Source organism: Hippocampus guttulatus, chromosome 13 (assembly GCF_054856545.1).
Source record: "Hippocampus guttulatus isolate MCC_2025c chromosome 13, RoL_Hgut_1.0, whole genome shotgun sequence".
In the NCBI taxonomy this organism is placed as follows: domain Eukaryota; kingdom Metazoa; phylum Chordata; class Actinopteri; order Syngnathiformes; family Syngnathidae; genus Hippocampus; species Hippocampus guttulatus.
The window spans coordinates 18,915,023-18,941,881 of record NC_141273.1 but is presented as its reverse complement, the minus strand read 5'-3'; the positions used below and the strand labels follow the sequence as shown (position 1 = coordinate 18,941,881).

General features: G+C 43.9%; 1 protein-coding gene across 1 annotated transcript in view; it reads left to right on the top strand.

Moving 5' to 3' along the window:
* daam1a (dishevelled associated activator of morphogenesis 1a) overlaps positions 1–26,859 on the top strand; it is a 90,986-nt gene that overhangs the window by 12,604 nt on the left and 51,523 nt on the right. The window contains exons 2-7 of the mRNA XM_086127343.1: positions 8,061–8,275; positions 8,359–8,448; positions 13,245–13,316; positions 13,924–14,018; positions 22,764–22,983; positions 23,661–23,774. Coding sequence (XP_085983469.1) covers positions 8,093–8,275; positions 8,359–8,448; positions 13,245–13,316; positions 13,924–14,018; positions 22,764–22,983; positions 23,661–23,774 — 774 coding nt within the window. The 5' untranslated portion in view covers positions 8,061–8,092. The remainder of the gene's footprint in view (positions 1–8,060; positions 8,276–8,358; positions 8,449–13,244; positions 13,317–13,923; positions 14,019–22,763; positions 22,984–23,660; positions 23,775–26,859) is intronic.

Sequence of the window (26,859 nt, the reverse complement as noted above, 5' to 3'; positions counted from 1 at the left end):
CCCAGCAAAATCACAATATTTTGGGGTTTCCCAGGTCAGACCAGCATCTTTCCCCACCAATTTACTGCCAGCTGATGATCAGTTGACAGCTCCACCCACTCTTCACCCAAGTGTCCAATCAGAAAATCAGTGTCGGATCAGAAAATGAATAGATGGATGGATGCATCCATCTATGCATCATCCAAGTAGACCTTGGTGAGTTTTTTTCGCCGCCATCTCAAACTTTCATCCGCGCGATTCCTCAGTTTGCGGACTAAAATAACAACCCGCATGCGCACATAACGTCATCTGTTGTGCCCCCCCCCCCAACCCCCAACACTGAAAACAAAACAAAACGAAAGTAAATTAGAAGAAACACACTCACACACCACACCACATCACAAACACACATACGGCGCAGCGAAATCGCGTGGACCACACAGTCAATTCAAGTGCGGTGACTTTTATAATTAAACTATTTTTCGGTACCGTGAAAATGACGCCACGGAAACGATACGCTACCGGTCACGATTGTTACTGTGAAATCCTCAGGCTTGCCATAGTTTTTTTGTTTGTTTGTTTGTTTTGACTGAGAAATTTCCTTGCGTCCCACAAACGCACATTGTTTGGAACTGTGCATCCCGTGGGAAAATTATGCGTCTAGGACGCGGGAGGCAGAGGTAACGAGATGGTTGAATCTCTAACCATTCTCTGAGTACGACTATTATTACCACTACCACTAATACTACATTAATTAATACCTTCAACTTCACAATAATAATAATAAATAATTAAATCAACCATGATTTTAAACTATGTATTATCAATATTCATTATTCCAAACATGAGAAAGCATTCAGCAAACATAACTGGAATCGAGCAAAAGGACTCCAAATCCCAACGGCCAAACCCGGAAGTGAACTGCCGACATTATTGACTCCAGTTGTAACGCAAATTACTTGGTTCAAACAAACATTCTGGTGCGACCGCACAAACGTGACGACTGTGCAAAAATAACTAAATAAAAGACACCACTGTTACAGAAAGGCTTTACACGCTATTTAAACTGCCGATCACGAACAGAACGAACCGTGATTGAAACTAACTGTGATGCCGCTCTTTACACGTTGCGCTAACTGTCACCTGTCAGTGGCAGACCCGCCCCTCTTAAAGCGACAGAGTTAATCCATCAGTATGGGTTTTCTTTGATGGAATTTATTAGATTCATTCGTGATTTTAGCGGTCTTTTGACAAAGGGACACGAGGCTCTAATCCCTCATTGTCCAGCAATCCAAGGCCAAGGCCAAGGACTTGACTCTCGAGGCCAGGACCAAGATCTTGACTCTGAGGCCTTGGGACCGAGGACCGCCCCTTGGCCTCGAGGAACACATCTCTGGCACATGCACGCTCGCACGCACGCACGCGCACACACACACACGCCATGATGAGAAACCCTGAAACTGAGGCATGCGATGCACTTTTGCAGCCTGTTAACTATCGTAGCTCACACGTACCGTTTTAAAGTGCTTCCCTGGGCCCTCCTAGATTCCTATTCTTTGCCCGTGCCCTCGGTGAATTGTTTACAATACAATTGTTTACAATACTCAAAGGGCTTGCCTTTGAGTATTTATTCATCCGTGATTGTATTGTAGACCAATGAGAGCACGTCCGACAGATACGTGGACTTCGGGCAGCCAATCATGATGCATTTCGACCCAAGCCCCAACAAAAACGGAGGAGAAAACTTTCAGACGCATTGAAAGCTTTTGGGGTAAATATTACTCTTGTTGTTACACAAAATGTTGTTTTACGATTATTTTAGGCGGTAAAGTTATTGTGTAAATGTCAAATATGTGGTCAATTTATCAAGATGAAGCCTGCTTAAAAATTTGCTCCAACGATTTCGGAGATGTGTCTGACTTTGACAGCAATGGCGGCAGTTCAACGCTGACAGTCGCAGCCGGGTGCAGATTTATTTCGGCAGGACTTTCTAAAATCTGCCGTTTGCTCTGACAGTTCTCTGTCTGACAGTCACATTTTGTCTTATTCCTCACAAGCTAATTGACCTTTAAAAAAGAGTTAAAGTTAATGTTTGACACATGATTTTGCTCTTACTGTTTGCTGCCTTAGTTCGTTTGAATTATTTGCTTGCCTGCATTACATGAAGTACATTTTTTAATATTCACAAGACTGTAACTGTGCATTATAAATAATGTAACATTTGCACTATGTTTTACTGGATCTACAACTAAACTAGGTCCTCATTTCTGGGAGAGTCCACAGCACCTCCTGCATCACAACCATTCTGCCGGCACACCTTCAGCAGCACGATGTTTCTAACGGGAGTGCAGGGTGATCAGCTTCATTGAAGAACAGGAGGAGGAGAGGCACAACGTTTGTCATCTGTGATGTTTTGAGACTTTTCTCCTAATAAAAAAAACAGTGTATGTTTTGTTAAATTCTTGATATAGTTCTTGTATTTAAATATTTTAACAATCAAATATTTTTCAACTGTGTTTTGGATATGAATTGTATGAAATAAATCGGTGAAGCCCCAATAAAATTCTACTCCATCTAATCTGCTCGATCACACTGCTGTCAACCTGCTGTAAATAATGCCTTCATTCATGATTGTAGAATCCTCAGAACGGTAAACATGTGAATTATTTTATTTTAAAATATAAGAAGCCTTTGTTTTTCAATTGTGCTCGTTTTTGTTGTATTGCACGACAAATATAATAGATGAGCCGGTTTGGGGACATCATCAACCAAGCTGCTGCTCCAATTGCAATGCGATATATTGTCCTGCTCTCCTAAATTCGCATCTACACCACAAATTGTAGCATCCTGAACTGATTTAGCAACAACTGAAAATTCACATCATCATTTAGGGAGAATATGTTGCAGAACTGTTGCATTACAGTAAATATTCCCATCCCCGGAATTCTATGGAAAGGAATATCCTTCACCCGGAATAAAAACCTATGCATTAACATTTTGGCTACGATATTACGTGTTACTGGAACTTGCGTAAGCGGATATTCCACTACCCGTAACCCGGATGGAGGTGTAATGCCGCCGGAGCTTAAATACACGCAACGCCCACCCGATGCGACGGAAAATACACAACGCTGAAACAAGTTTTCACTTCGCGTTTTTCGATCATCAGATTCTAAACGACGACGAGTTTTTATTGCCGTGCGTTTTACTGTAATTGTGAATGATTTTAACTTTATTCACTTACGTCCTGGAGAACGCGGCACTAGCTTAAAAGCAGCACCCACTCGACATGACCGAAGAAACGTGTTCGCTTCGCCGTTTTCATTCATCAGATTCGAAACGAAGACGTGTAAGCGACTTTTTATTGGCGTGCGTTTTACTGTAATTACGTCGTGTAGATCATCGCATCGAAACGTAGAAGAACTGTAACGACTGGAGCGGAGCGAGTGAAATGCATCCGTTTGAGCAGGCTGGACACAAAGTTAAAAAGATCCAGCAGACACTTGGAGTCGGAAAGACGCAAATCTACGAAACTTTAAAAAACAAGGCATCGATTCAACTCCTGATGACAAGCCACCATCCAGCAAGGAAGCAATGCAAATGGCAACAAAAATCCTTCAGTATGCACAAGACTTACCAGACATCAGTGACCAACGGGACAGTTACTTGCAACTAGCAAGAAAACTGTATGACACGCAGGCAAACATTGTCATAAACCAAAGAATGCATCCAACAAAACAATCCAAAATACACATTTTTTTCCCAAGGCAGAAAAAAATAAACATTAAAATACTGTACGTATTTTACTGTTGTGATTTTTTGGGATACACCTGTATTGCAGTTTTTGTTATATAAACAGTTTTTGGACAGTATATTTTTGTATTTTATTGATTGTGTTGTTACACGTGCATTTTGTCAACATACTTGCAGGTTCATAAAGGACATGTACCATGCTCATTTCCCAAATGAGGAATTTCTGTTATCAGGACAAATTGGACAGCGCAAACACGAGTCCGTACTAGAGAATATTTACTGTATATGGTGCCGTATTCATTTTATTTAGTAGAGCATACATATATAAAAGTGGAAAGATACTGTAGAGCTGTACCATTACCCTTTATCTCCGTGTACATAATAAATAAACATCACCTACAGATACATTGACTGGTAAAAATTGCTTGATTCCTTCTGTATACTGTAGATATTACGCAAATGGCAGTAAATAATTGTGAAAGCTCAGAATCAGGTTTTACAGGGTTAATTTTTTGCTGGGTGGAGCTCTTATCAGGGAGCCAATAGGTGTTCACTTCTGACACTGTCCTGCCTCCTGATTAGCATTTAGCGTAACTAGTAATGTTCAATAGTACATGTTGTACTAGTGAACATTTTGCCATCACTAGTTAACTAGTTAAATCAAAAGACCATTTAACTAGTTGACTAGTGAGTAGGGTGACATCGACTAGTTCCACTCGTGCGACATTTTGACTTCACTAGTTCGACTAGTGAAGTCAAAATGTCGCACGAGTGGAACGAGTGGATATTTGGGACATCACTGGTGAGCAAGTAACATTTTTGGACTCACTAGTTGGATATTAAGGCTTTAACGGTCTTAAACTAGTGCACTAGTCAATGTTTTATCCTCCACTAGTTAACTATTGGATATTTCAGCTCCCACTAGTTAACAAGTGCAGGAAATCATAGGCCACTAGTTAACATGTTAGAACAATCCACGTTTCACTAGTTAACATGTTAACACTTTTTAAATCTTACGAGTAAACTAGTAAGACTTTGAACCTCACTAGTTTGGTCTAGTGGGCCACTAGGGCATAAAAAAGCGGACTAGCTGGGAAGTTCCCTCTGCTTGTGTGCTTCCACGTGTCACTAGTTAGAATTTTGTCAGCACTAGTTGGACAAAAGTGGCACTAGTTGCCAAAACTGAGTGGCTAGTGAGGATTTCTGTGCAACTAGTTCGACAAAGTGTGTCACTAGTGTGGCTGAGTGTCGAACTAATGCTGAAAGAGATCGAACTAGTGTAACACACTCATGTCTGATATCAGGGATTTGGAATAAATGCTCAAATGGCTTGCCATAGGACCCGCTGTTATAATCGAAGGACCAACACACTACTTTTCCAAATCTCTCCCACCTCGCGAAGCAGTTTCTCTGTACGCCGGCATCACCAGTGCCATACGAGCAGGGGAAATAGCATGCAAGAAACGCAACAGACTGAAATTCAAAACACTGGAGCAACTTATTTTTCTGAATAAAAAATTGTGAAGACAAAGCCCACAAGCATCCTCATTTACATAATTATCACCTTATTCAAACATATTGCATGATACAATATGAATGCATAGATGTGAATGATATTGTATACACTTCAACATCAAATCAGTCAGTTCAGTCTGTCAAGTGGGTTGCCTGCAGGGATTTTGAAAGTCCAGCAGGTGTCAGTGGTCAGCGACACAGTATCAACACAGTGTGTCATTGTGTCAACACGCTTCACGAGGCCTCATGGACCCATCACTATTTGACAGGAGCTGAGAACACAGACACATACTCACAACTCACAATGACCCAACCGAGACTGACAGAACTCAGGAAAGTAAATACAAGCAAAGTGACGAGACAACGAAAAACACCTGGACAAGGCGCGAAGGGTTGAGGGAGCTGATTGGTTAAACACAAGGCACACTGATAACGAGGACAGGTGGTGGCAAAAAAGGGCACATGGGGAACAAAACCAAATGTAACCAGACAGAAACATAACACATGTAATTTATTCCTGTCATGTGTGTGTCTGTCAACCTGCCTGTCTAGTCAGAAAACACGTGTTTACTCTTTTCCCCTCTTTTGCTTTGCTATGCAGAAATGTGGTAGTATGAATTTTATTAACCCTTCTGAGAGCTGTTATGAATCATTTTTCCTTGGGCAAAATTACTATTACATTCTACTATGAATAGAAAATTGCTCGATTGGACAAATAACCTAAACAAAAATTGCAGGGTCAAATTGTGAGAAAGATTTTATTGAGTAAACCCCCCCCCCCCCCACCCTCCGTTTTCTCGACTGGTGTTGTGGGTAAACTCCAGCTGACTTTGGGCAAAAGTTGCGGAGGGGGGGAAAGACCCGGACTGGTTTCCAATTAATCCCAGTGCATTAATTTGGTGGTTTTTAAAAATTAAAAAACAACTTGGAGTAGATCTGGAGGAGAAGTTTTAAAAAGCAAATTACAAAACTTTCACTTAAACGTGTGTGTTATCACATTTTTTGCTGAGAAGCAGAGAAAGCAGCGACGTTTCGCTGTGTTGAAAAATGTAAACCGTGAAAGGAAATTACCGCAGAATTTGGCTGAAAGCATGCCGGGCCACACCTTGAGACGCACCCATTGCAATTAGGAATATTTCCAGGTGTGGTTTGAGAATCACACCCACATTCATCATGTTTGTCAAGTTTTCTGCGTTACACTACTGCAGATTCATTGTATTTGATTTGGCTTTCGGCTATAAAGATATTGCTCAGCAAATGTAAAAAGAAAATTGTTGGTCCATTGTTTGTTGCACATCCACATCCACATCTTAATCAATTGCAAGTTGCAATAGACCCCTTACTTCCCCCTGGACCATTTTTTTTTCTTCTACTGACCGAGACATCGTGTTGAAACATTACAAGCGCTCCCTTCATCAAAAGAGCATTTGTAAAGGCAAATTTTGGGATGCAAATATTGTTCTGGTTGTATTGAGCAGGTGTACTCGATGAATTCTGTGAATGTCGTAAGAAGGGAATGACTGTAATATCCAAGTGATAGTCTTTAAAAGTACCGTAATTTCCGGACTGTAAAAAGCTACTTTTGTCACACGCTTTCAACCCTGCCGCTTATTCGATGATACGGCCTGTTTAAATATTTTTCCAACGGCCACCAGGGTGCGCTCAAGCAGAAAAGGTAACCATGAGACGTTATCATGTCTCACAGTGAAAACAACCGGCCATGAGAGGGCGCACTTCACCTGTACAGTATTTTGAGGTCGACTGCAATCCGAAAGCTGTGTGGCTGGGTCAATGAAAGACTTGACTGAACACTAAATATTTTTTTATGAAGGCTTTATTCCCGACTCAACAAAGAAAATGTACAGCATTAATAAAATAAAAGACTGCGTTATGTCAAATGGGACGAACAAATAGAAAACTCTACAAAAATAGATAACAGTAGTGGCATGTGAGCACTTGTATGTGCCCGAAACACGCGGAAAACAACTAAACTCCGCTGCTTCACGGCTGTTCACATGACCCACCATGTGACACCGTTCAAACTCCCAAGCAATGATATTTTACTCTTAATATCAGCCAGGTTACAATGCCGATTGCAGCTACATCAGGTCTGACTCAGCACAGCTCATCGTTCTTCTCACTTCACTTTGTGATCCAAGTCTCACGAGATTATCCAAAGATCATTTTAAAGTGACAGTGCTTCATTTAAACAAGGCAGCATTCACTACAACAGTCATGGTATTGTTCGACTGGTTATATATGCCAAAAGAAAACCTCCCAAAATACATCGTCATGAAAGTTGACACGAAAGCGTGCATGGTAGAAAGTCTAATAAGATAAGATAAGAAAGCCTTTATTAGTCTCGCAATGGAGAAATTCCCAATTCACAGCAGCAAAGTTATGAAAGGAAGAAGTAGAAGAACAAAATATAGGAGCTACTGGAAAGGCAGACACTCTCTAATGAAGTAATGGTTGACTGAGTGGTATGGCAAGCGAGTATTTTTTTTTCATTTTAAAACAAAGCATTACTCCACAGGGAACAATGTTTTGTTTTTTTTAACAGCCGTGTGAGTGCCATGTTCAGGCATTACTTGGAAAGAAGAGTTAAGGTATACTATTAAACGTTGAAACCTCTTTCTGTGTCCCGACTTTCTTTGCAAATATCTCATGTTACAATATGGGCACCTGTGGCTTATAGACAGGTATGGCTTAAAAATGTCGTGGGTGCGGCTTATAATCAGGTGCGCTCTATAGTCCGGAAATTACGGTAACCCATTCTGTATAAGCATTAAGCGTTGCTATTTCATCTTTAGGCAGCAATTCTGATCAGTCGGTGGCAGCGAACATGACATCCCAGGGAGCACATCGTCAGGGGCACCTCTTTGCCACCTTATTTCCTTGCTGTTTCAAGAATAATGACGCACCAGAAATCACCCACTTCCATGAGAATATCAGTACTGCAGTGCTGGAGCCCACCTTACCGATGCCCCCTCATGAAGAGCTGGACTTGATGTTCACTGAGCTGGTGGTGAGTACACAATTCGATGCTTGCTCTGTGTTTGACATTCAAAATCGATGAAGCTCCTTTCTTCTGTTCCGCCTGTCTTGAAGGATGAACTGGACCTCACAGAGGAACACAGAGCTGGCATGTTTGCATTGCCAGCAGAGAAAAAATGGAAGCTTTACTGGAGTAAAAAGATGGTAAGAAGCATTTCCATGTTGTACAGCTATTTCTCATGGTGAATAACTGTAGATGTTAATTTAATTTTGCATGTGTATATTGGTATGTGTAAATGGATACAGGAATACCCTATGACACAAACAAAAGTGATGTACTGGTAAATTACTCACCAATTTATTTTGCTCACTTCCACATTGCCAGACCTAGAGCGAAGGTGTCCAACCTTTTTTGACAGAAGATCTACTTTTCAACCAACCAACCTCCTGCGATTGACTCATTATTGCACATGCACACACCCGCGCATGCCATGATAAGCAACAGCCATAACGGCCCCTAACATGTATGAAACAAAAAAAAATAAAGTAGATACAGGAGTTTATGATAAGGAAATCACGGCCTAACTTGGTAGAGATCTGACGCGGAGGCATGGGACACATTTTTGCATCAAGTTAAGTGCATGAACATCACCATCACTATCATAGCTCACATGTACTGTTTTAAAATGTTTCTCCTGATGTGCCAGATTCCCATTCGCTGCCAGTGCCATTGGTGAATTGCAGATGAAATCAACTTTGAATGATACAATATATATACATGTATATATATACTGTATATATCGCAACAGCCCTGAAGCTGCAATAGAGATTGCTGACCTCTGACAACTTCGGTGAGCAGGTCACCTTTAGCCTACAGTGACCTGCTTTATTTTATTTTTCAAATATTTAGGGGGGAAAGTGAAACTGATAGTGCACACTGCACCCTAAGCATCCTAACACAAAACTATATATTATTAATACACACACAGATGCATAAATCATTTTTGGGAGGGGGGGGGGGGGTTCCATCTCCCCCTACACTTCTTGCGATCGAATTGGGACCAGTCCACAGGTTGATCGCCATCAACTGGTTGGGCACCCGTGACCTAGAGAAATAAAAGAGAGCGTGATGGCAAAGCACTTCAATTGCGTTAGTGATCTTGAATCACGCAAATGCAGGAGAGAAACAGTTCTCGGATTGATAAAGTCAGTAATAATCCAAGGTGTCTCAAATTGACTTTGTAGGCGTGACTACTACAGTGGAGTTGGAGCTGAGGTTTTGAAAGCAAATTACACTTAACAATTGACCAACAGAGAGAGCTTGGTGAAAAAGTATTTAAGGAAGAGACTGTGGCCCAGCAATGAATTATAGTGATCCTTCACTTATCGCGGTTGATGGCGGACCGGTCACTATAAGTGAAAAACCGTGATGGAGCATTGCCTCCCCCCTAGGAATTGTATGTGGGTACCAGCATGTTTATAGTATGTAAACCGTATTTATTAGTGATGTGCTCCACGGGTCGAATCCCTGAAGCGTGTGCCGAGTAATGTAAGGGGTGTTCACTAGTGATGTGCCCGACTGTGCCGAGGCTCCGATGCGTGTGCCGAGTAAACCGGAAGAAAATCTGCGAAGCGCGGATCGAGGCGTGTGTCGATTACGCTTGTGGCCACGCCCGATGCCTCGGAACGCGCGTTGCTCCGCCCGAAGCCTCGCGGGACGGGATTCCTACGTCACCGCCAACAAATAGTTTCGTGGGTAAATCGAAATAAATTCGGCGCACGGGGACGACAATGAGCTGACAGGTGACACTGACTAGAGGTAAGATCGGGCCGCCCGAGCCCGCGGGTCGGGTCGGGCTTCTCTCTCGCTGACTTTGTTTTTTGTTCGTTACGAGGCAGTGAATAGTTTTGGCCACGAGAGACCGTGGTTCGCAAAAAAACCCAGAAGTGGCCTCATCACAACACGTACTATACTAAACTTTCGCAATGACAATTCAAAGAACTCCTTCATGTCTCTATGATCCAGCCGTCATTGTTCTTCTTTGTCTCGCTGCTTCTCCCTCATCAAATGCCACGCACGTTTCTTAAGGATGTACTGCTGCTGTGGTGAATGGCCCAATTTTCAACCCGTCAAAATGACGGAATGCCTTAATTTTTTTCTCCAACTCTTAAAAAAAAATCCGTCAATGATGGAAAATTGTCGGTTAATGTACCCTCTGCTGGACCAGAAATACATGTTTAAAGGATGTAAATAATTATACAGACTTGTTCAACTTAGATTTTGTGTAAAAGACAGGCTTTAATTTGTTATCACAAATCACCCCTCCTCTTCCCGAGTCATCACAAATGAAATAGGAAATGTCGGGTTTGCTTCGGGCTCGGGCCTGCAAATCAACTTAATTGGTCGGGCTCGGGCCGGGTCGGGCTGGATTTTTTTTTTTTACCTCTACATCAAATCCATGGTCTCATTTTAATCACTGTCATGACATTTATTTTCCACATGATGGTGCAGTAGTACAAATAAAGCCTCATGATGCTTCGGCCCAGGAACGAACCAGTTGGATGGAAAGCCTCATTGCTTCATGAGGCTTCATTTTCCCATCACTAGTGTTCACATGGCACACATTTGCTCCGGCGCTGCACCGATGTATTTTGTTGCGATATATTTTACACCGCAGCAAGTTTTGTGGAGCGTTCACACGTACAAAGCCGCTGAGCACGCCAGTGCTGACACGCTAGCAGCCCCACTTGCGTTCACACGGCAGTTTCTGCAGCGGAGCAAAACGACAGAAAACAAATGAGCTGTCGTGTTGGTTCTTTTTAAAACATATACACAACTCAAGCGACTACTGGACAGGCACGTCCTTCTCCTTCTCGGTCTCCGTGCCTTCTGCTCGAGAGTGACCGCCCCCGAAAACGTAAATCAACGATGACTTCAATGACACTCAGAAAAGCAAACATGTAATGCGCCAAACAGAAAATCAAAAGAGGAAATCACAAAATAAATTATATATGGGGGCCGTGAACACACAACAAAGGAACAAACTACACAAACAACTCCGAGACAGTCCAGTCTCCTACAAAAGGAAAGATGTTACCAGCCAAGTCTTGTGTCATTATTAAACAAACACATGACGGAAGTCCGACAGAGCACGAAAGCAATGCATTCTCGCCGTACGTAATCAACTCTTCACGAGCATTTACTCTGGAGCAAATTTAACCCAGTTGCGTTCACACGTGCAAATTTACATCGGTGCTGCTTCACAAATGAGCATTTGCTCTGGAGCAAATTTTTAAACCACCTCCCTAAGGTGGATCAAATTTGCTCTGGTGTAAGCTGTTTTACGCCAGAGCAAATTTGCACGTGTGAATACTCTACTGGGGTAGCCCCGGCGTAGCACCGTACCAAATCTTGCCGTGTGAACACCCCTCTAGATGAGTGGTTCATGAATGGGGAGTCGAAGCGCGTGTTGATGACGTCAGTTGTGACGTTTGAAGCCCCGCGAAGGGGGTGTACCACGTGACTGATTCAGGAAATTATACGATAGGTTCGAGTGTTGTTCGAAATAAAAGCGACAAAGAAATGCTATGGATTCCCCTTCTTACCAACTTGCTATCACATATCTATGCACCCCTGCTTCATCAGTACCATGTGAAAGTTTGTTCAAAAGCAGGTGAAATTCTCAGCAAAAAAAGAAACCGCCTGAGTCCAAAAACTTTGAATGAAATATTGTTTTGAAATAAAAACGAATAAGCACTTTATTTTACCTCCTTATTTCACATTTTAACTTGTTGCATAAGCACAAACATAGACAAAGTAACACAGAACAATTCATGTAAAAACACTCCTCAAATACATATTATTATCTGTTCAGAGCATGATTTACACCCCACCATTTTATTGCATGCACCAAGCATGTTATACATTTTCGCGTCCACATGATGGCGTAGTCGAGGAAATGATTCAGCTTGAAGCCCCAAAGCGTGTGTGTGTGAAGTATTTCCCTGCAGGGCTTCACTGCTTTATGGGGCTTCATTTTGCCATCACTAGTATTTATACTTTACATATTTGAGACAAAGACTCTAGCAGTACATGTATTTACTTAAATCTTAAATTCATTCACATTCACCTTCCGAACCGCTTCATCCTCTACTAGGGTCGCGGCGGGTGCTGGAGCCTATCCCAGCAGTCTTCGGGCAGTAGGCGCCGGCGGGGGACACCCTGAATCGGTTGCCAGCCAATCGCAGTCAATCTTAAATTATAAAACCTTATTTTGGAAGTAACATTCATCAGTATTGCCTTCTGAGAGAGACAAAGAAACTTGTGTTCGTGTCCCCGGCTACCCCCGTGCAGCCGATGTGTATATGATAAGACAATTAATCGAGATTGATGAAGATGGGGCAAAGAGAGACGTGCGTTTGGTGAATCCAAATCACCCTGTCTCTCTCTCTGTCTCTCTCCCCCCGCCCCGTCCCCCTGCGCACGTAGCAAACACAACAGAAAAGAGACTATGCCAGAGAGAGGCAGGCGAATGATCAGTCAACAGCGTGATGAGACATAAGGCAAGGTGCTGGGCAGGGCTGTGAAGATGCACAGACAATCAGCTCATGGGATAAATCCACTCGTGCTGTCATTGCTTGACGTTGCCCAGGGATCAAATCATGCGTATAGGCATATACAAAACCTCTGAGTCATTCTGCTTTTTTTTTCTGAATACTGTACTTGGGAAAGAAAAACACAATGTCCTGAAGCCGCGATAAATGAAGCGCGATATATTGAGGGATCACTTTACTGCCCGTGATGAGAAAAGACGACCACTTTGTGCAATGTTGGCATGTCATCAATTGTGCACATGCTCTTTTATTTATTTATTTTTTTGAGAAGATGAAGCAAGCGGCATAATCAAGTGATGTGAAAGATTGTGCAGCTCAATTACATGTTGAATTAAAAATTGCATGAGCCTGCTACCATTACCAAACTGTATGTGTTTGTATCCCAGGAAGCAGAAGGGGATAAAGGAGCAACCAGCTGGCCAGAGTATTATATTGACCAGCTACGTTCAATGGCCGCGGTAAGTACACCTCAGAGACTCCTTCCCTTTCAACTTCTTCTCGCCAATGATTTTTTTTTTTTTGGAATTAAATAATGTGGGGAGGACAATAATGAGTAGTCTCTAATTCACTTTTTATGGACTGATATCCGAGAAGGATTTCCTCTCTCTCTCTTTCTCTCTGTGTGTGTGTATATATATATATATACACTGTGGCGGCCCGGTAGTCCAGTGGTTAGCACGTCGGCTTCACAGTGCAGAGGTACCGAGCTAGGTTCGATTCCAGCTCCGGCCTCCCTGTGTGGAGTTTGCATGTTCTCCCCGGGCCTGCGTGGGTTTTCTCCGGGTGCTCCGGTTTCCTCCCACATTCCAAAAACATGCATGTCAGGCTGATTGGACGCTCTAAATTGTCCCTAGGTGTGAGTGTGGGCGTGGATGGTTGTTCGTCTCTGTGTGCCCTGCGATTGGCTGGCAACTGATTCAGGGTGTCCCCCGCCTACTGCCCGGAGATGGCTGGGATAGGCTCCAGCACCCCCCGCGACCCTAGTGAGGATCAAGCGGTTCGGAAAATGGATGGATGGATATATATACTGTATATATACATATATAAAAACTTTTGTCATGTCAGAGAAAGACCCTGCTGATTATGGAGGACGAGGAAGAACAAGGAAGACAAAGGGTTGTAGAAGGCCTTAAAACAGCTCTGAGGACACAACCCATGAGGTACATCAAAATTATTTGTGACATGTACACTATAGTCTCATATTGTACGTGTTTTATGAGGTACATTTTTGGTGACACTGCAGGTCAGTTCAGATTATTATTTTTTTGCACATTTTTTTTTAAATGCATCAGATATTTTTTCATGCAATGTGTACAGTGCAATTCGGATTTTTTTTTCCAAAATTGACAATGGCCTCTTTCGTATGTGCATATAAATCACTTATGGATACGATGCGTCATCAATCTTTAAAGTTTATGGTGACAGTGTTACTTTTGCATTTCACTTTAATTTAATCACACGTGAAACATGAAGCATAACCTGGACGTTTGTGGTGATCGTGAGGAGATCGAGGAGCATTGCATAATCTTTTTCATGCGTGTCACATCACGGCCACATTAAGGCTTCTATACTGTACACCAGGGGTAGGGAACTCCAGTTCCTCGAGAGCCATATACTGCCTGTTTTAGATCCCTCCCTCCTCCAACACACCTGATTCAAATCATCAGCAAGCCCTGTAGAGGCCTGAAACAATCATGAACAGTTGAATCAGGTGTGTTGGAGTAGGGAGGGATCTAAAACAGGCAGGATATGGCTCTCGAGGAATCCGAGTTCCCTACCCCTGCTGTACACCATTACAGAGTCGGCTATTGGAATCTTATTCGATGCATGGAATGTTTACGTCACTGACAGCTGTCACTGATTGCTTCCGGGTTGAGTGAACGCTGGAGCGTCTGGCTGCCGCTGCTCACCCGCAAAACATTTTTTAGCTTTTTTTACGGTTTTACTGTCGCCAATCCATTTTTGATCATCAACCGTCAACCACCATCTGATTGTTCTCAATCGCGCTGTCACAGCGTCCGACCTTTTTGGATCTCAGACGAGGTCCCGTGCCATCTCCACTCCTCTGTACCCCATGACGAGGGTTAACAGGGCCTTGTCTGGGCCATACTTGTCACGTTACGCACGAAGCAGGAAAAGGAACTGCTTCGTACGTAACAGAGCAAAATAATATTTATTACAAATTATTACAAACCAAAATAACACCGTCTAATTGAAAAAACAGAAAGCGCTGGTTACAAACGAAAACCAGGAAATAATATAACGAGACAACGAAAAACGCTTGCAAAAAACGGCAAGGGAATCGATTAGGTAAATACGATAATCTTAACTATGGGACGTCGAAGAATGTAAAGAACAGCAATAGTATACGAGTAGCGCTTTCTAAAATACATGGGCAACAGCAGTGGCACGGCATGCAATACTCCGGCAATGAGTCGACCGCCGGAGCGCCTAGATATAGCAGGTGCAATCACCGACAAATAGGCAACAGGTGTGCAGGCGGCAGAAATGAACGCCTGCCCCCTGCTACCAAATACGGAACATGACAGTTCCGTATTTCCTCAGTTCCTCAACGGACGCCTCCCGGCGGCCTACCCGGTTTGGACGGGTGAGAAGCGTGGAAGTCACGAAGAAGGGACGGATCTAAGATCCAGGAGCGGGGGACCCATTGCCGATCCTCTGGCCCGTAGCCCTCCCAATCGACCAGATACTGGAACCCCTTACCCCTGTGCCGAGACTCCAGGATGGCCCGCACAGTGTACACAGGGAAAACATGCCTGACGAGGAGGTTGGCGGTCTCCAACGCCGATGGCAACTTGGACAGCGGGATGAAGTGGGCTGATTTAGAGAAACGGTCCACAATGGTGAGAATGACGGACCGCCCATGGGATGGAGGATGACCCGTGACAAAGTCCAGGGAGATGTGGGACCAGGGTTGAGGAGGAATGGGTAGTGGTTGGAGCAACCCTGCCGGAGGCCGGTGCGAGGCCTTACCGCAGGCGCAGGTGGAGCAGGCGTTGATGAACTCCACGACATCCTTCCGTTGCTCTGGCCACCAGAACCGCTGGGAGATGAGATGCAGAGTCCGGTTCACCCTGGGATGGCAAGCCACCTTGGACGCGTGCCCCCACTGCAACACCCCCGAACGCAGTGGAGGAGGCACAAACAGCTTCCCTGCGGGACAGTCAGCCGGGACTTGGACCCCATCTTGAGCCTCCTGAACCCTCCGCTCGATTTCCCACCTCAACGCCCCCAGGATGCAATGGTCCGGAAGTATGGTTCCTGGTGTGCGGTCCCTTTCTGCGGGATCGTGGAGACGGGAGAGGGCGTCAGGCTTGGTGTTCTTTGAACCGTGACAGTATGTGAGGGTGAAATTAAACCGAGTCAACAGCAGTGCCCACCGGGCCTGTCGGGAGTTCAGTCTTTTAGCGGAGCGAATGTACTCCAGGTTTTTATGGTCTGTGAAAACAGTGAATGGCTCCTTAGTCCCCTCGAGCCAGTGTCTCCATTCCTGTAGGGCCGCAACTACAGCCAGTAGTTCGCGGTTTCCCACGTCGTAGTTCGACTCGGCTGCACTGAGTCGACGAGAGAAAAAGGCGCAGGGGTGCAGCTTCTGGTCAACCGGAGAACGTTGAGACAAAACCGCCCCCACTCCTGAATCCGAGGCGTCCACCTCAACAATAAAAGGATGGTCAGGGTTAAGATGTTGCAGTACAGGTGGGTTAGTCAAGGCTTTCTTCAAATTCGCGAATGCAGAGTCTGCATCCGAGTCCCATTTGAAAGGGATCTTAATGGAAGTCAACCGGGTTAACGGAAGAGCCTTTTGGCTATAGTTACGGACAAATCTTCTGTAAAAATTGGCAAACCCCAAGAACCGTTGTAGTTCTTTACGGCTAGTAGGCGTTGGCCATTCCACCACCGCCTTAGTTTTAACAGGGTCGGCTCTCAGCTTACCCTGCTCGATTATAAATCCCAGGAAAGAGATGGTTTGTACATGGAACTCACACTTCTCTGCCTTGACAAAGAGCCTGTTTTCTAATAACCGTTGTAAAATGAGCCTGACGTGCTGTTTGTGTTCCTGTAATGACCGGGAAAAAATCAAAATATCATCGAGATAAACAAAACAAAATACATTCAACAGGTCTCTCAACACGTCGTTGACCAGACTTTGGAATACGGCGGGAGCATTAGTCAAACCGAAAGGCATGACTAAATACTCAAAATGGCCTAAGGGAGTCTTAAAAGCCATCTTCCATTCATCCCCTTCCCGCACGCGAACCAGATGGTACGCACTACCTAAGTCCAATTTCGAGAAAATGGTGGCCGATTGTAAGGGAGCGAAAGCGGAGTCCAACAACGTAAGTGGGTATTTATTCTTAATGGTAATGTCGTTGAGCCCACGATAGTCCACACACGGCCGCAACGACTTGTCCTTCTTCTCATGCAATACTCCAGCAATGAGTCGACCGCCGGAGCGCCTAGCGATATAGCCAGTGCAATCACCGACAAATAGGCAGCAGGTGTGCAGGCGGCAGAAATGAACGCCTGCCCCCTGCTGCCAAATACGGAACATGACAATACTAATTTGGACCATCCTGCTGCTCCTCCATCGACCTATGGAAGGTCTACTACAGTGCTCAGCAGCAGAGCTTCTTGGGCTCCGCTTTCGGTGGTCGAGCTCTCCGCCTGCGCTACACCACATCCCGGACATCGCTCTTCGTCCCTCCCGGAAATATATCCACCGTGGGTCTCGTCAGGGCTTCCACCTTGATGGCTCCAAGGGCATCACCTCCTTCTGGTCATCCTCCCGCTGGCCACGCAGAAACAACGGCCGATCCGCGGACCACAGTGTGTTAGCTGGCCTGGCTAGGTCGGCTAATGCTCCTCGCAACAGCAATATTGCCGGCGTCAACTTCGGACTGCTCAACATCCGCTCGCTCACTGGGAAAGGCTGTCTTATCCAGGATATCCTCAGAGACTGTAAGCTTGACTTTTTTTGTCTGAATGAGACCTGGCAAACTCCTGGCGACTTTTCTCAACTTAACGATTCTACTCCCCTGGCACGGGTCGCGGAGGTGGACTCGCGATATTATACCACGAGAAGTGGAAAGTTCTTCCTATCTCTCTCCCTCCTCTCTCCTCTTTTGAATGCCTCGCCTGTCAAATTTCCGGACCCACTCCAACAATCATTGCCACAGTATACCATGCCCCCAAACCTCATTGTGACTTTTTAAATGAATTGTCTGCTGTCCTCACCCATCTCTCCTCTCTATCTCCTAATATAATTATTCTGGGGGATTTCAATATACACATGGACAATACCGCCCTTCTGCTCACCATGGACTTCACCTCATCACTTGACAGCTTTGGCTTCCATCAGTTTGCAGACTTCCCCACACACATTAAAAGACACACCCTGGATCTCATTTGCTGCTCTGTCCTCACCCCCTCCAACTGTAATGCTGATGAACTCCCTATAACGGACCACTTCCTAATTTAATTTAACGTCACCTTCTGGCTCTCCACCTCCAAATCACCCCGCATCATCTCTTACCGTAATATTAAAGACATCAACATTGACTCTCTTGCTGCAAGGATCACCACCCTGACGACGGACATAGACTCCTCAACCTGCTTCGGGGTTGGGCCTGCAAAGCAAGTTAATTGGTCGGGCTCGGGCTCGGGCCGGGTCGGGCTGGATTTTTTTAGGCCGATCTTACCTCTAATTCACAAATGAGGAAATCACAAAATAAATTCTGTAGTGGGGCTATAGAATTAATTTTGTGATTTCCTCGCTTGATTTTCTGTTTTGCTGCATTATTTTCAATTTTCCCAGTTTCATTGAAGGAAACGTTAATTTATGTTTCTCCAGGAAGGAGCCATCTTGGGTTTGACATATTACCGTAATGACCATACACAAGGCGCACCGGATTTTAGGGCGCGCCCGTGAGCTTTTAAGTACCGTATTTTCACGACTATAAGGCGCCATTAAAAGTCTAAAGTTTTCTCCAAAATGGACAGGGCGCCTTATGATGCGGAGCGTCTTGTCTATGCGCTGAGTTCCAAAACCTGACTGACAGCCGACACGCTGTTTATATAGAGAAAAGGCGGAAGTGACTGTGGACAGGCATGCGGCAAAGAAGTCGGCCAATCAGTGAAGGGTGGGCGTGTATATATACATATATGGAGAGAAAGAGAGAGAAAAGGCAGACGTGAGTGACAGGCATGCGGGGAAGCAGTCCGCCAATGAGTGAAGGGTGGGCGTGTAAGTGGACGCTAAAGGGACGCTACAAGCAGGTACCAACACCTGTATAGTGTGTGGCTACGTGCATTGTTGCAAAACAACTTCGGTTTTGGTTTCTAAGAACCCCCGAAAATAAATTCGCCCAATAATACAGTGCGTTTTGTCTATGTGTAAAATACAGAAATAGCACCCATTAATGAGACTGCGCCCAACCATACGGTGCGTCGAATGGTCGTGAAAATACGGTAAATGGAAGACTTTTCGATGCGCCTTGTAGTGCAGAAAATACGGTACCTTATTTTTCAAATTTTATCAGTTAAAAAAAAACAACCCCAGATTTTTTTTCTCCACCTTTAATCTTTTAACCATCTCTGATTTTAAAAAGTTCCCACACACACCAACGGACACTTTCATTAAGGACTTTGCAGATCAGAAGGAAAGTCTGTCCAAATCATGGGGTGCCGCAGCAGTCCTATTCCTGTCTGCTGTAGTTGGCAATGACCTGCTCTCCGTGTTCTCCCTAGACAGCACAGCCCCAAGGCCTACAAAACTGGCATCTGCATTCATGATGAAAAGCAGCTGGATGTTGGGAGAGGTTAACACAGGAGCCTTTACCAGTGCCGACTGCAGAAGGGAGAAAGAATGCTCACATTGTTCTGTCTTTTCGAAGAGCTGGCTTTTTTGAGTCAGTCGATGCAGTAGGCTGACGATGGTGGCAAAGTCCTTCACAATGTGACAGTAATATGATGCTAGGCTGAGAAAATTGCTCGGATCGTTAGTCTTTTGGCACGGGCCAGTTCTTCACGGCCTTCGTCTTCTCAAGGTCTGTGGCTACCCCAGCTGCATTAACAATGTGTACCAGGAAAAATGTCTCTCACTTGAACAGAGGGCACTTTTTCAGATGCAGGCTAAGTCTAGCCTTACGGATCACAGTGAAGACGTCCATCCCATGGTCCAAGTGTTCTGGAAAGTGGCAGCAAGGACTGGGAGGTCATCCATATCATGGAATTTCTGCTAAGACTCTCTCAATCAACCATTCATAGGCGGCCGGGGATTTGCAATGTCCAAATGGGACCTTGAAGTGCCATAGTCCTTGGCCTACATGGGATGCAGTCTTGGGATATGCCTCTGGTGCCAATTCCACATGCCAATAGCCGTTCCGCAGCTCAGGTGAGCTGAACCAGCAGGGCCTGGTGACAAAATCGATGGTGTTATCGATTCGAGGTAGAGGGTATGAGTCTTTCCGGGTGACCTTGGTGAGGGGATGGTAATCCAGATGGAACCACCAAGTTGCATCTTTCTTCCGGACCAGAATTACAGGTGCTGCCCATCGGCTCATTGACAGTTTGCTGACTCCTGCTGCCAGCATTGATTGGATCCTATGTTTAACCATGTCCAATTTTGGTGAAACAGTCAGCAGCGTGGCAGCAGTGGCTGCTGATTCCCTGGTGTCCAGCTTGTGCTTGACCAAATTGGTGTGTGTGCAATCCTCATTCTTGGTTGCAAAGATGTTGGACCTGAAGTTGGACAATCTGTTTTTTGTTCAAGCCCTCACGGCTCTGTCTGTACAGTTTGTCAATGGTTCGGTAGGTGCCCAGATCATCGCTGCCGATGGTAACCTTTGATTTTGTGCATCTGGTCGTGGTCAACGGATGTATGGAAGGGGACTGCTACAGTTCCTCACCCTTTCAGTGTAATGATGGCACAGCTTGAGTACCCAGGTGCAGCACAGCTCCAGGTATATCCACCACCGACTTAGTTAGCAAGTCTAATCCAATGATGCAGGTTTCCTGTTTTGCAACCAGGCGAATTCCGTGGACCATCCGTGTTACAGGCATAGGAAACTGGTCGGGCCTTCATGCTCAACATTGTGGTCCGTTCCCCGGTGACAATGGTGATGTGGTGCTTGATGGGGATCCCCCCTGGTGGTGGGGGACCAGCAATTCCAGGCAAAGGAATTGGACCTGTCTTTTCCAGACAAAACATGCTTAGCACATTCAGCTTCACTTAGAACACAAATATGCTCCTTGAGCCATTCTGTTCGGATACCCTACATAAGTACCTGTCAGGATAATTCCTCCTGAGCTCTAATGCCGAAGGTACTGTATCCTTTCCACCCATGACAGCAGAGGTCGACAAAATAGGCGCCCAAACTCTTGCCTCCTCTCCATTGCAGGCTAAACAGCTTCTCCCGGCATCATCAGTGTACATGGGATGACAAAAGCGCTGGCACAAGGCTCCTTTTATTGCTGGGGTCTTAAACTCTGGTACTCAAGGACCACTCTGCTGCCTGTTTTAGAGGTTTCCTCCTGTGTCACACCTATTTCAAATGATCGGGATCATTATCAGGCCCCTGCAAAACTTGCTGATCATTTGAATCAGTTGTGTTGCAGGTGGGAAACTTCTTAAAAAATGTCTTTCTCCATTGTAGCGTGGCAGCTTGACTATACCTCATTGCTGTGGCATCTCCAGTGTTGCGTGTGGAGGGAATGAGGCACTGGGATAGCCCATGCCCTTAGTTTCCGCAGGGTACCCATGGAAGCCAGGTCCGCTTCTCAACTCACCTGCCTCCGTGGTTACTTTTCGCCTCCTCAATGCACCCGTGGTTGCAGGAGGTGCTTGCCGCTCTTGGGAGTTGCTCTATAAGGCGGGGCTCACTCCTTTCTGGACCATCGAACCTCAATCTCTGAGTGTGGTTGCCCTCTGCAATCCCACTTCTGACACCACTGTAACGCCCCTTTCTGTGTTTAAAGGACAACACTCTTCAGCTGCTTTATTCATTCAGGAGCTGCTATCGGCCATACCTCACGCACAATCACCCAACACACTGACTGCCTGCTTTAGCTAACCTGACATCCACAGTGACAAAGCAAATAAAGAGCAACTTTTAACTTAATACAACAATTTAGAAGCATGCTGGGAAGTGTGTGACTTCACCAGCGCTACACAAGCAAAAATATATATATATTTTAAATATAACGTGTAAAACTACCGTATTTTCACGACTATAAGACGCCATTAAAAGTCTTAAATTTTCTCCAAAATTATAATGCGGAGCGTCTAGTGTATGAGCCGAGTTCCAAAGCATGACTGAGAGCGCTTCTGGCCGACATGCTGTTTATATAGAGAAAAGGCAGAGTGAGTGACGACAGGCATGCGGAAGTCCGCCAATGAGTGAAGGGTGGGCATGTAAGAGGACGCTAAAGGCACGTCCCTAGCAGGTTCCAGTCGCCAATGAGGGAAGGGTGGGCGTGTGAGGAGGCTAAAGGCACGCCCCTAGCAGGTACCAGTCACCAATGAGTGAAGGGTGGGCGTGTAAGAGGACGCTAAAGGCACGCCCCTAGCAGGTACCAGTCGCGTGAGTACATTGTAAAATGGCTAAATAAAGTACAACCGAACTCAGTTTTGCTTCCGTTGCCTTTTTAAAAACGTGTTTTTAGCGTGCGTGCATGCATGCCGTATGTTTAAGCTGGCGTATGTTTTACCATGCCTGGCTGCGCCCAATAATACAGTGCGTTTTGTGTATGTGTCAAACACAGAAATAGCACCCGTTACTGAGCCCAACAATACGGTGCGCCAAATGGTCGTGAAAATACGGTATATTGCCTCTTCAACTTGATGTATGTTTTACAGATGCGCCTTTCTGCTTGATGTCTCACAGGTTTGTCACAAGGTTTATTGACTTGGATGGCCTATCGTGTGTGTTGAACTTTCTCAAGTCAATGGACTATGAGACAACAGAGTCTCCGGTCCACACGTCATTGATTGGATGCATCAAGGCTTTGATGAACAATTCACAAGGCAGAGCTCATGTCCTGGGACACAGTGAGAGCATCAACATCATTGCACAAAGTCTTGTCACAGAAAACGTTAAAACTAAGGTACATGTATGCAAGCATCACATTCTACTCATTATTTATTTATTTGAGTTGCCCCCACACCCTAAAAACACACACACATACACACACAAACAATAACAACAAAAATCTAAAACCATCTGCAATATTGTCTGTGTAGCATTTGGATGAATGATTGTTTTAAATGGAGGCTCATTTAAAGGAAAGACTGAAGATTTGAATATATTTCCCTTCCGATCCTTGTTTTTCTTTCGTAATCATGTGAAGAGACTCTCGATCAATCACTTGTAATCAGTTATGGAAACTATGGGAAATTGATCCATCAACCAAAGCAAATTTATTGTTGCATGGTGTGCAATTTACAAGTGCATGAAATGTTGAGGTTTTTTTTAAAACCTTTTGCAAATGTTTCATTTGAACTCCCTTCTATAAGAGTCAGGTATAATTAGAAATAATATTTATAAATGGATGTAAACACATTATATAACACATAAATGTCACATTTTCACTCATAACTGATTTCATTTTGTGATTCTACATGTATATCACCTTCATTATAATGACATGATATTTACTAAATGCTTTGTGAATCTCGCTTTAAATATATTTTTTAAAAAGACAAATTTAAGAAAATTCTTAGACACATTTGAGAATACAGCCCAGTCTCCTTTCGTACATGAGGTTCCTTCTCTCTCTTGTAGGTTGCCGTCCTCGAGATTCTGGGTGCAGTTTGCCTGGTGCCTGGAGGCCATAAGAAAGTACTTGAGGCCATGCTGAACTACCAGACCTTTGCCTCAGAAAGAACACGCTTCCAGGTCAGATTACTACTTATACTCTATTTTACACCAATATTCTGCTTTAAACACGCTCCAACCTTCCAGTCCAATTTCAGATTCATAGATGGTGGCCTGCACTGGTGCCGTGATTTGTTTTACAGTATCTCGCTCGTCAACTGATTCTCTTACTGGATGAATAAAGTATTGATCTTTCTTGCCATGGCACCATATTAGCAACCATCTCGTTACTTCTGCGTCCCGCGTCCTAGATGCACAATTTTCCCGCGGGATGCACAATTCCAAATAATGTGCGTTTTTGGGACGCAAGGAAATTTCTCGGTCAAAACAACAAAAAAAAAACTACGAGAGAAACACACACACACACACACACACACACACACACACACACACACAGGCCAGCCCGCCGTGCAGCAGACGTGTTTATGATTCGTCAATTTAGGATGATTAGACAATTAAGGATGGAAGAGACCTGCTTTTGTTCTTATAAGCCTCCTCTCTCTCTCTCACTCAGCCACACACGCACGCGCACACACACAAGCGCGCACGCACACTAGCACACGTCTAAACAACACTTAGACACCGATTAAAGATCAAAGAGTAACCCACGTGATAAGAAAGAAGATGCACAGCCAATCAACATGGCTTTGCATCTTCTCAGCCCCCCCTCACCCCACATGTACTGTATATGTTGCTCTATGTGACTCACTGTTGTTTTGCTGACTTTCGCTGCTCCTCGCGGAGTTTTTGCGGACTTAAAAAAAAATAAGAATATTAATAATTTTATTTTTATGAATATGTTTGAAAAAATCCGTGATGCACTGAAGCCGCGATAAATGAACCGCAAAATAGCGAGGGATCACTGTATATGCTCATCACTATGAAAAATATTATGAAACAGTCTTGGTTATTCTATAATTTACTGGTTGTAGCATGGTAACTTTAGGAATACAACATTCGTCACAACATGTAGTAATGCTAATGTTTACTGTTGGTAGAACTAATGATGACGTGTTAGATTCTTTCGTCAAATTGATAGTCAATTACACATCCATCGTTTTGGGAAGAGGATGTCAAGCCACATCAGTACTTACCTGTATTAATGATTACCAGTAAATTAATCTTTGCAGTGTGAGATTGGAAAAAAAACTCAAATTTTGTGGTATGCTGTATTCATGATGCCATATGAGTACATCATATTTTGATCCATTTATTTTTTGGAATAAACCTGGAGTACACAGCTGCTGATGTAATGTTCATTGTTAATGCATAGTTTTCAAACATTTAACCTTGAAACATTATACTTAGGAGTTTCAGAATTCTTGATTATGAATATCAGTCAAAATAGAAAAATGGGTTCCCATGATGAACGTTTACAGAACCTAAAATTAGTTACCGTGGTTTCCCATTGGGTAATCCGATGGAACCGAAAAACGCTTACTGTGAATTTCCGAAATCCTCAGGCCTGCTACTGAATTATTTAAATTTTTGCAGCATTTATTAATAATGTTGTTGTTTTTTGTCTTATTATCATAGGCAATTGAATAAGTAGACCATTTCAGAATTCGAAATTTGGGACTCTCGAAATGCATAATGGGACTCGTACTTTTCTGATCAGCGAGTCCCTGGGACTCGCTGCCGGTAAACTGTAAAATTATCACTGATTATTATATCACCCTCCAAACACATATTGACCAAATGATTTTGTTTGCCAGCATGGTTCAGTTCCTTTGAAAGTCGACATTTGAGGCCTTGAGGCTTCAATGTGCAATCATATTCGAAGGCCGCAGTGCCCAACCAGTCAATTGCGATCAATCAATAAACCGCGGACTGTTCCCAAATGGACCATGAGGTTGTGTAAGGGAAAAGGAAAAACATAATGTGTTCGTATTATCATTGTTATTATTAGTAGTAGTACAGTGGTACCGCTACTTACGAAATTCATTGGTTCTGGGAGAAATTTAACTAGAAAATGTTTTAAGTAGAGATGCGTTTTCCATGTAAATGCCCTAATTCATTCCAAGCCCTCCAAAATTCACTTATAGTTTCCTAAAGCATAAAAATGCATCAAAATATGTAACAAATACATGCAACAATTAGATTACTGCACAATAAATGAGAGTTATGCATAATGTAAAAAAACAAAGAATAGAGTTAAGAATAAAAATGATGGCCATTTGACTTCTAACTGCGTCCTCATCATTGTTTGCCCTCTTTAGTTCATGTTCTCTCTCAGAAGTGGCTTTTGCCTGGCATTTGGTAAAGAACTGATCCAAGGGTGTTTGCTTTTGTCGTTTGTTTTAGCAATCCTTCGGAAATATCCAAGGCAAACATCAGCATAGTGAGCGATCATCCGATTGGTGAACACTTTTTCTGGGTGATTCACATTTATGTAAATCTATGGGAACGCCTCATGGCCCGATGGGCAAATGACGAGGACTCTCCATCAACACATTCTATCTACACACATAGACACGTATGGGAGAGGTCCCTCTTAGCCAATGGGATGCCAGGATGATGCTTGGAAATAGCCAATGGCAGAGCAGCTATAAGTATGTTGCATTCATGAAGCTCGTAGCTGCGAGTAGCAACTGATACTGTATTTTTACCGTTCATGTGTTGAAATTTCTTTTGTAATAAGAGGCAATATTTTCCTGTTGAGGCATTTCGTAACTTGAAAATGTCATATGAAGAGACGTTCGTAAGTAGAGGTACCACTGTAGTAGTAGTAGTAGTAGTAGTTGTATATTTTTTGTTAGTGCTCTCTATGGCCTACGCAACCTACAAGTGTCATGTCAACACAATAGAAAAAAAAAAGAAGAAAGTAGGTCAGCTTTAACCTATGGTGCATGACCTGCATCACCGGAAGTTGTTTGCGATCAGCAGTTTCTTGCATCAGAGCCGTTAAGATTTATATACAGTATATTTTTCTTTATTCTCATTCAAAGCTTCTTTATTTGATCCACAATGCAACAAGGGCATTGGCAAAAAAATGTGTTTCTGGAGTGGCATTTTAAAACTGTATAATAATAATAATAATAATACATTTTATTTGTGGGCGCCTTTCTAGAAACTCAAGGACACCTTACAACAAGCAGTTAAAATC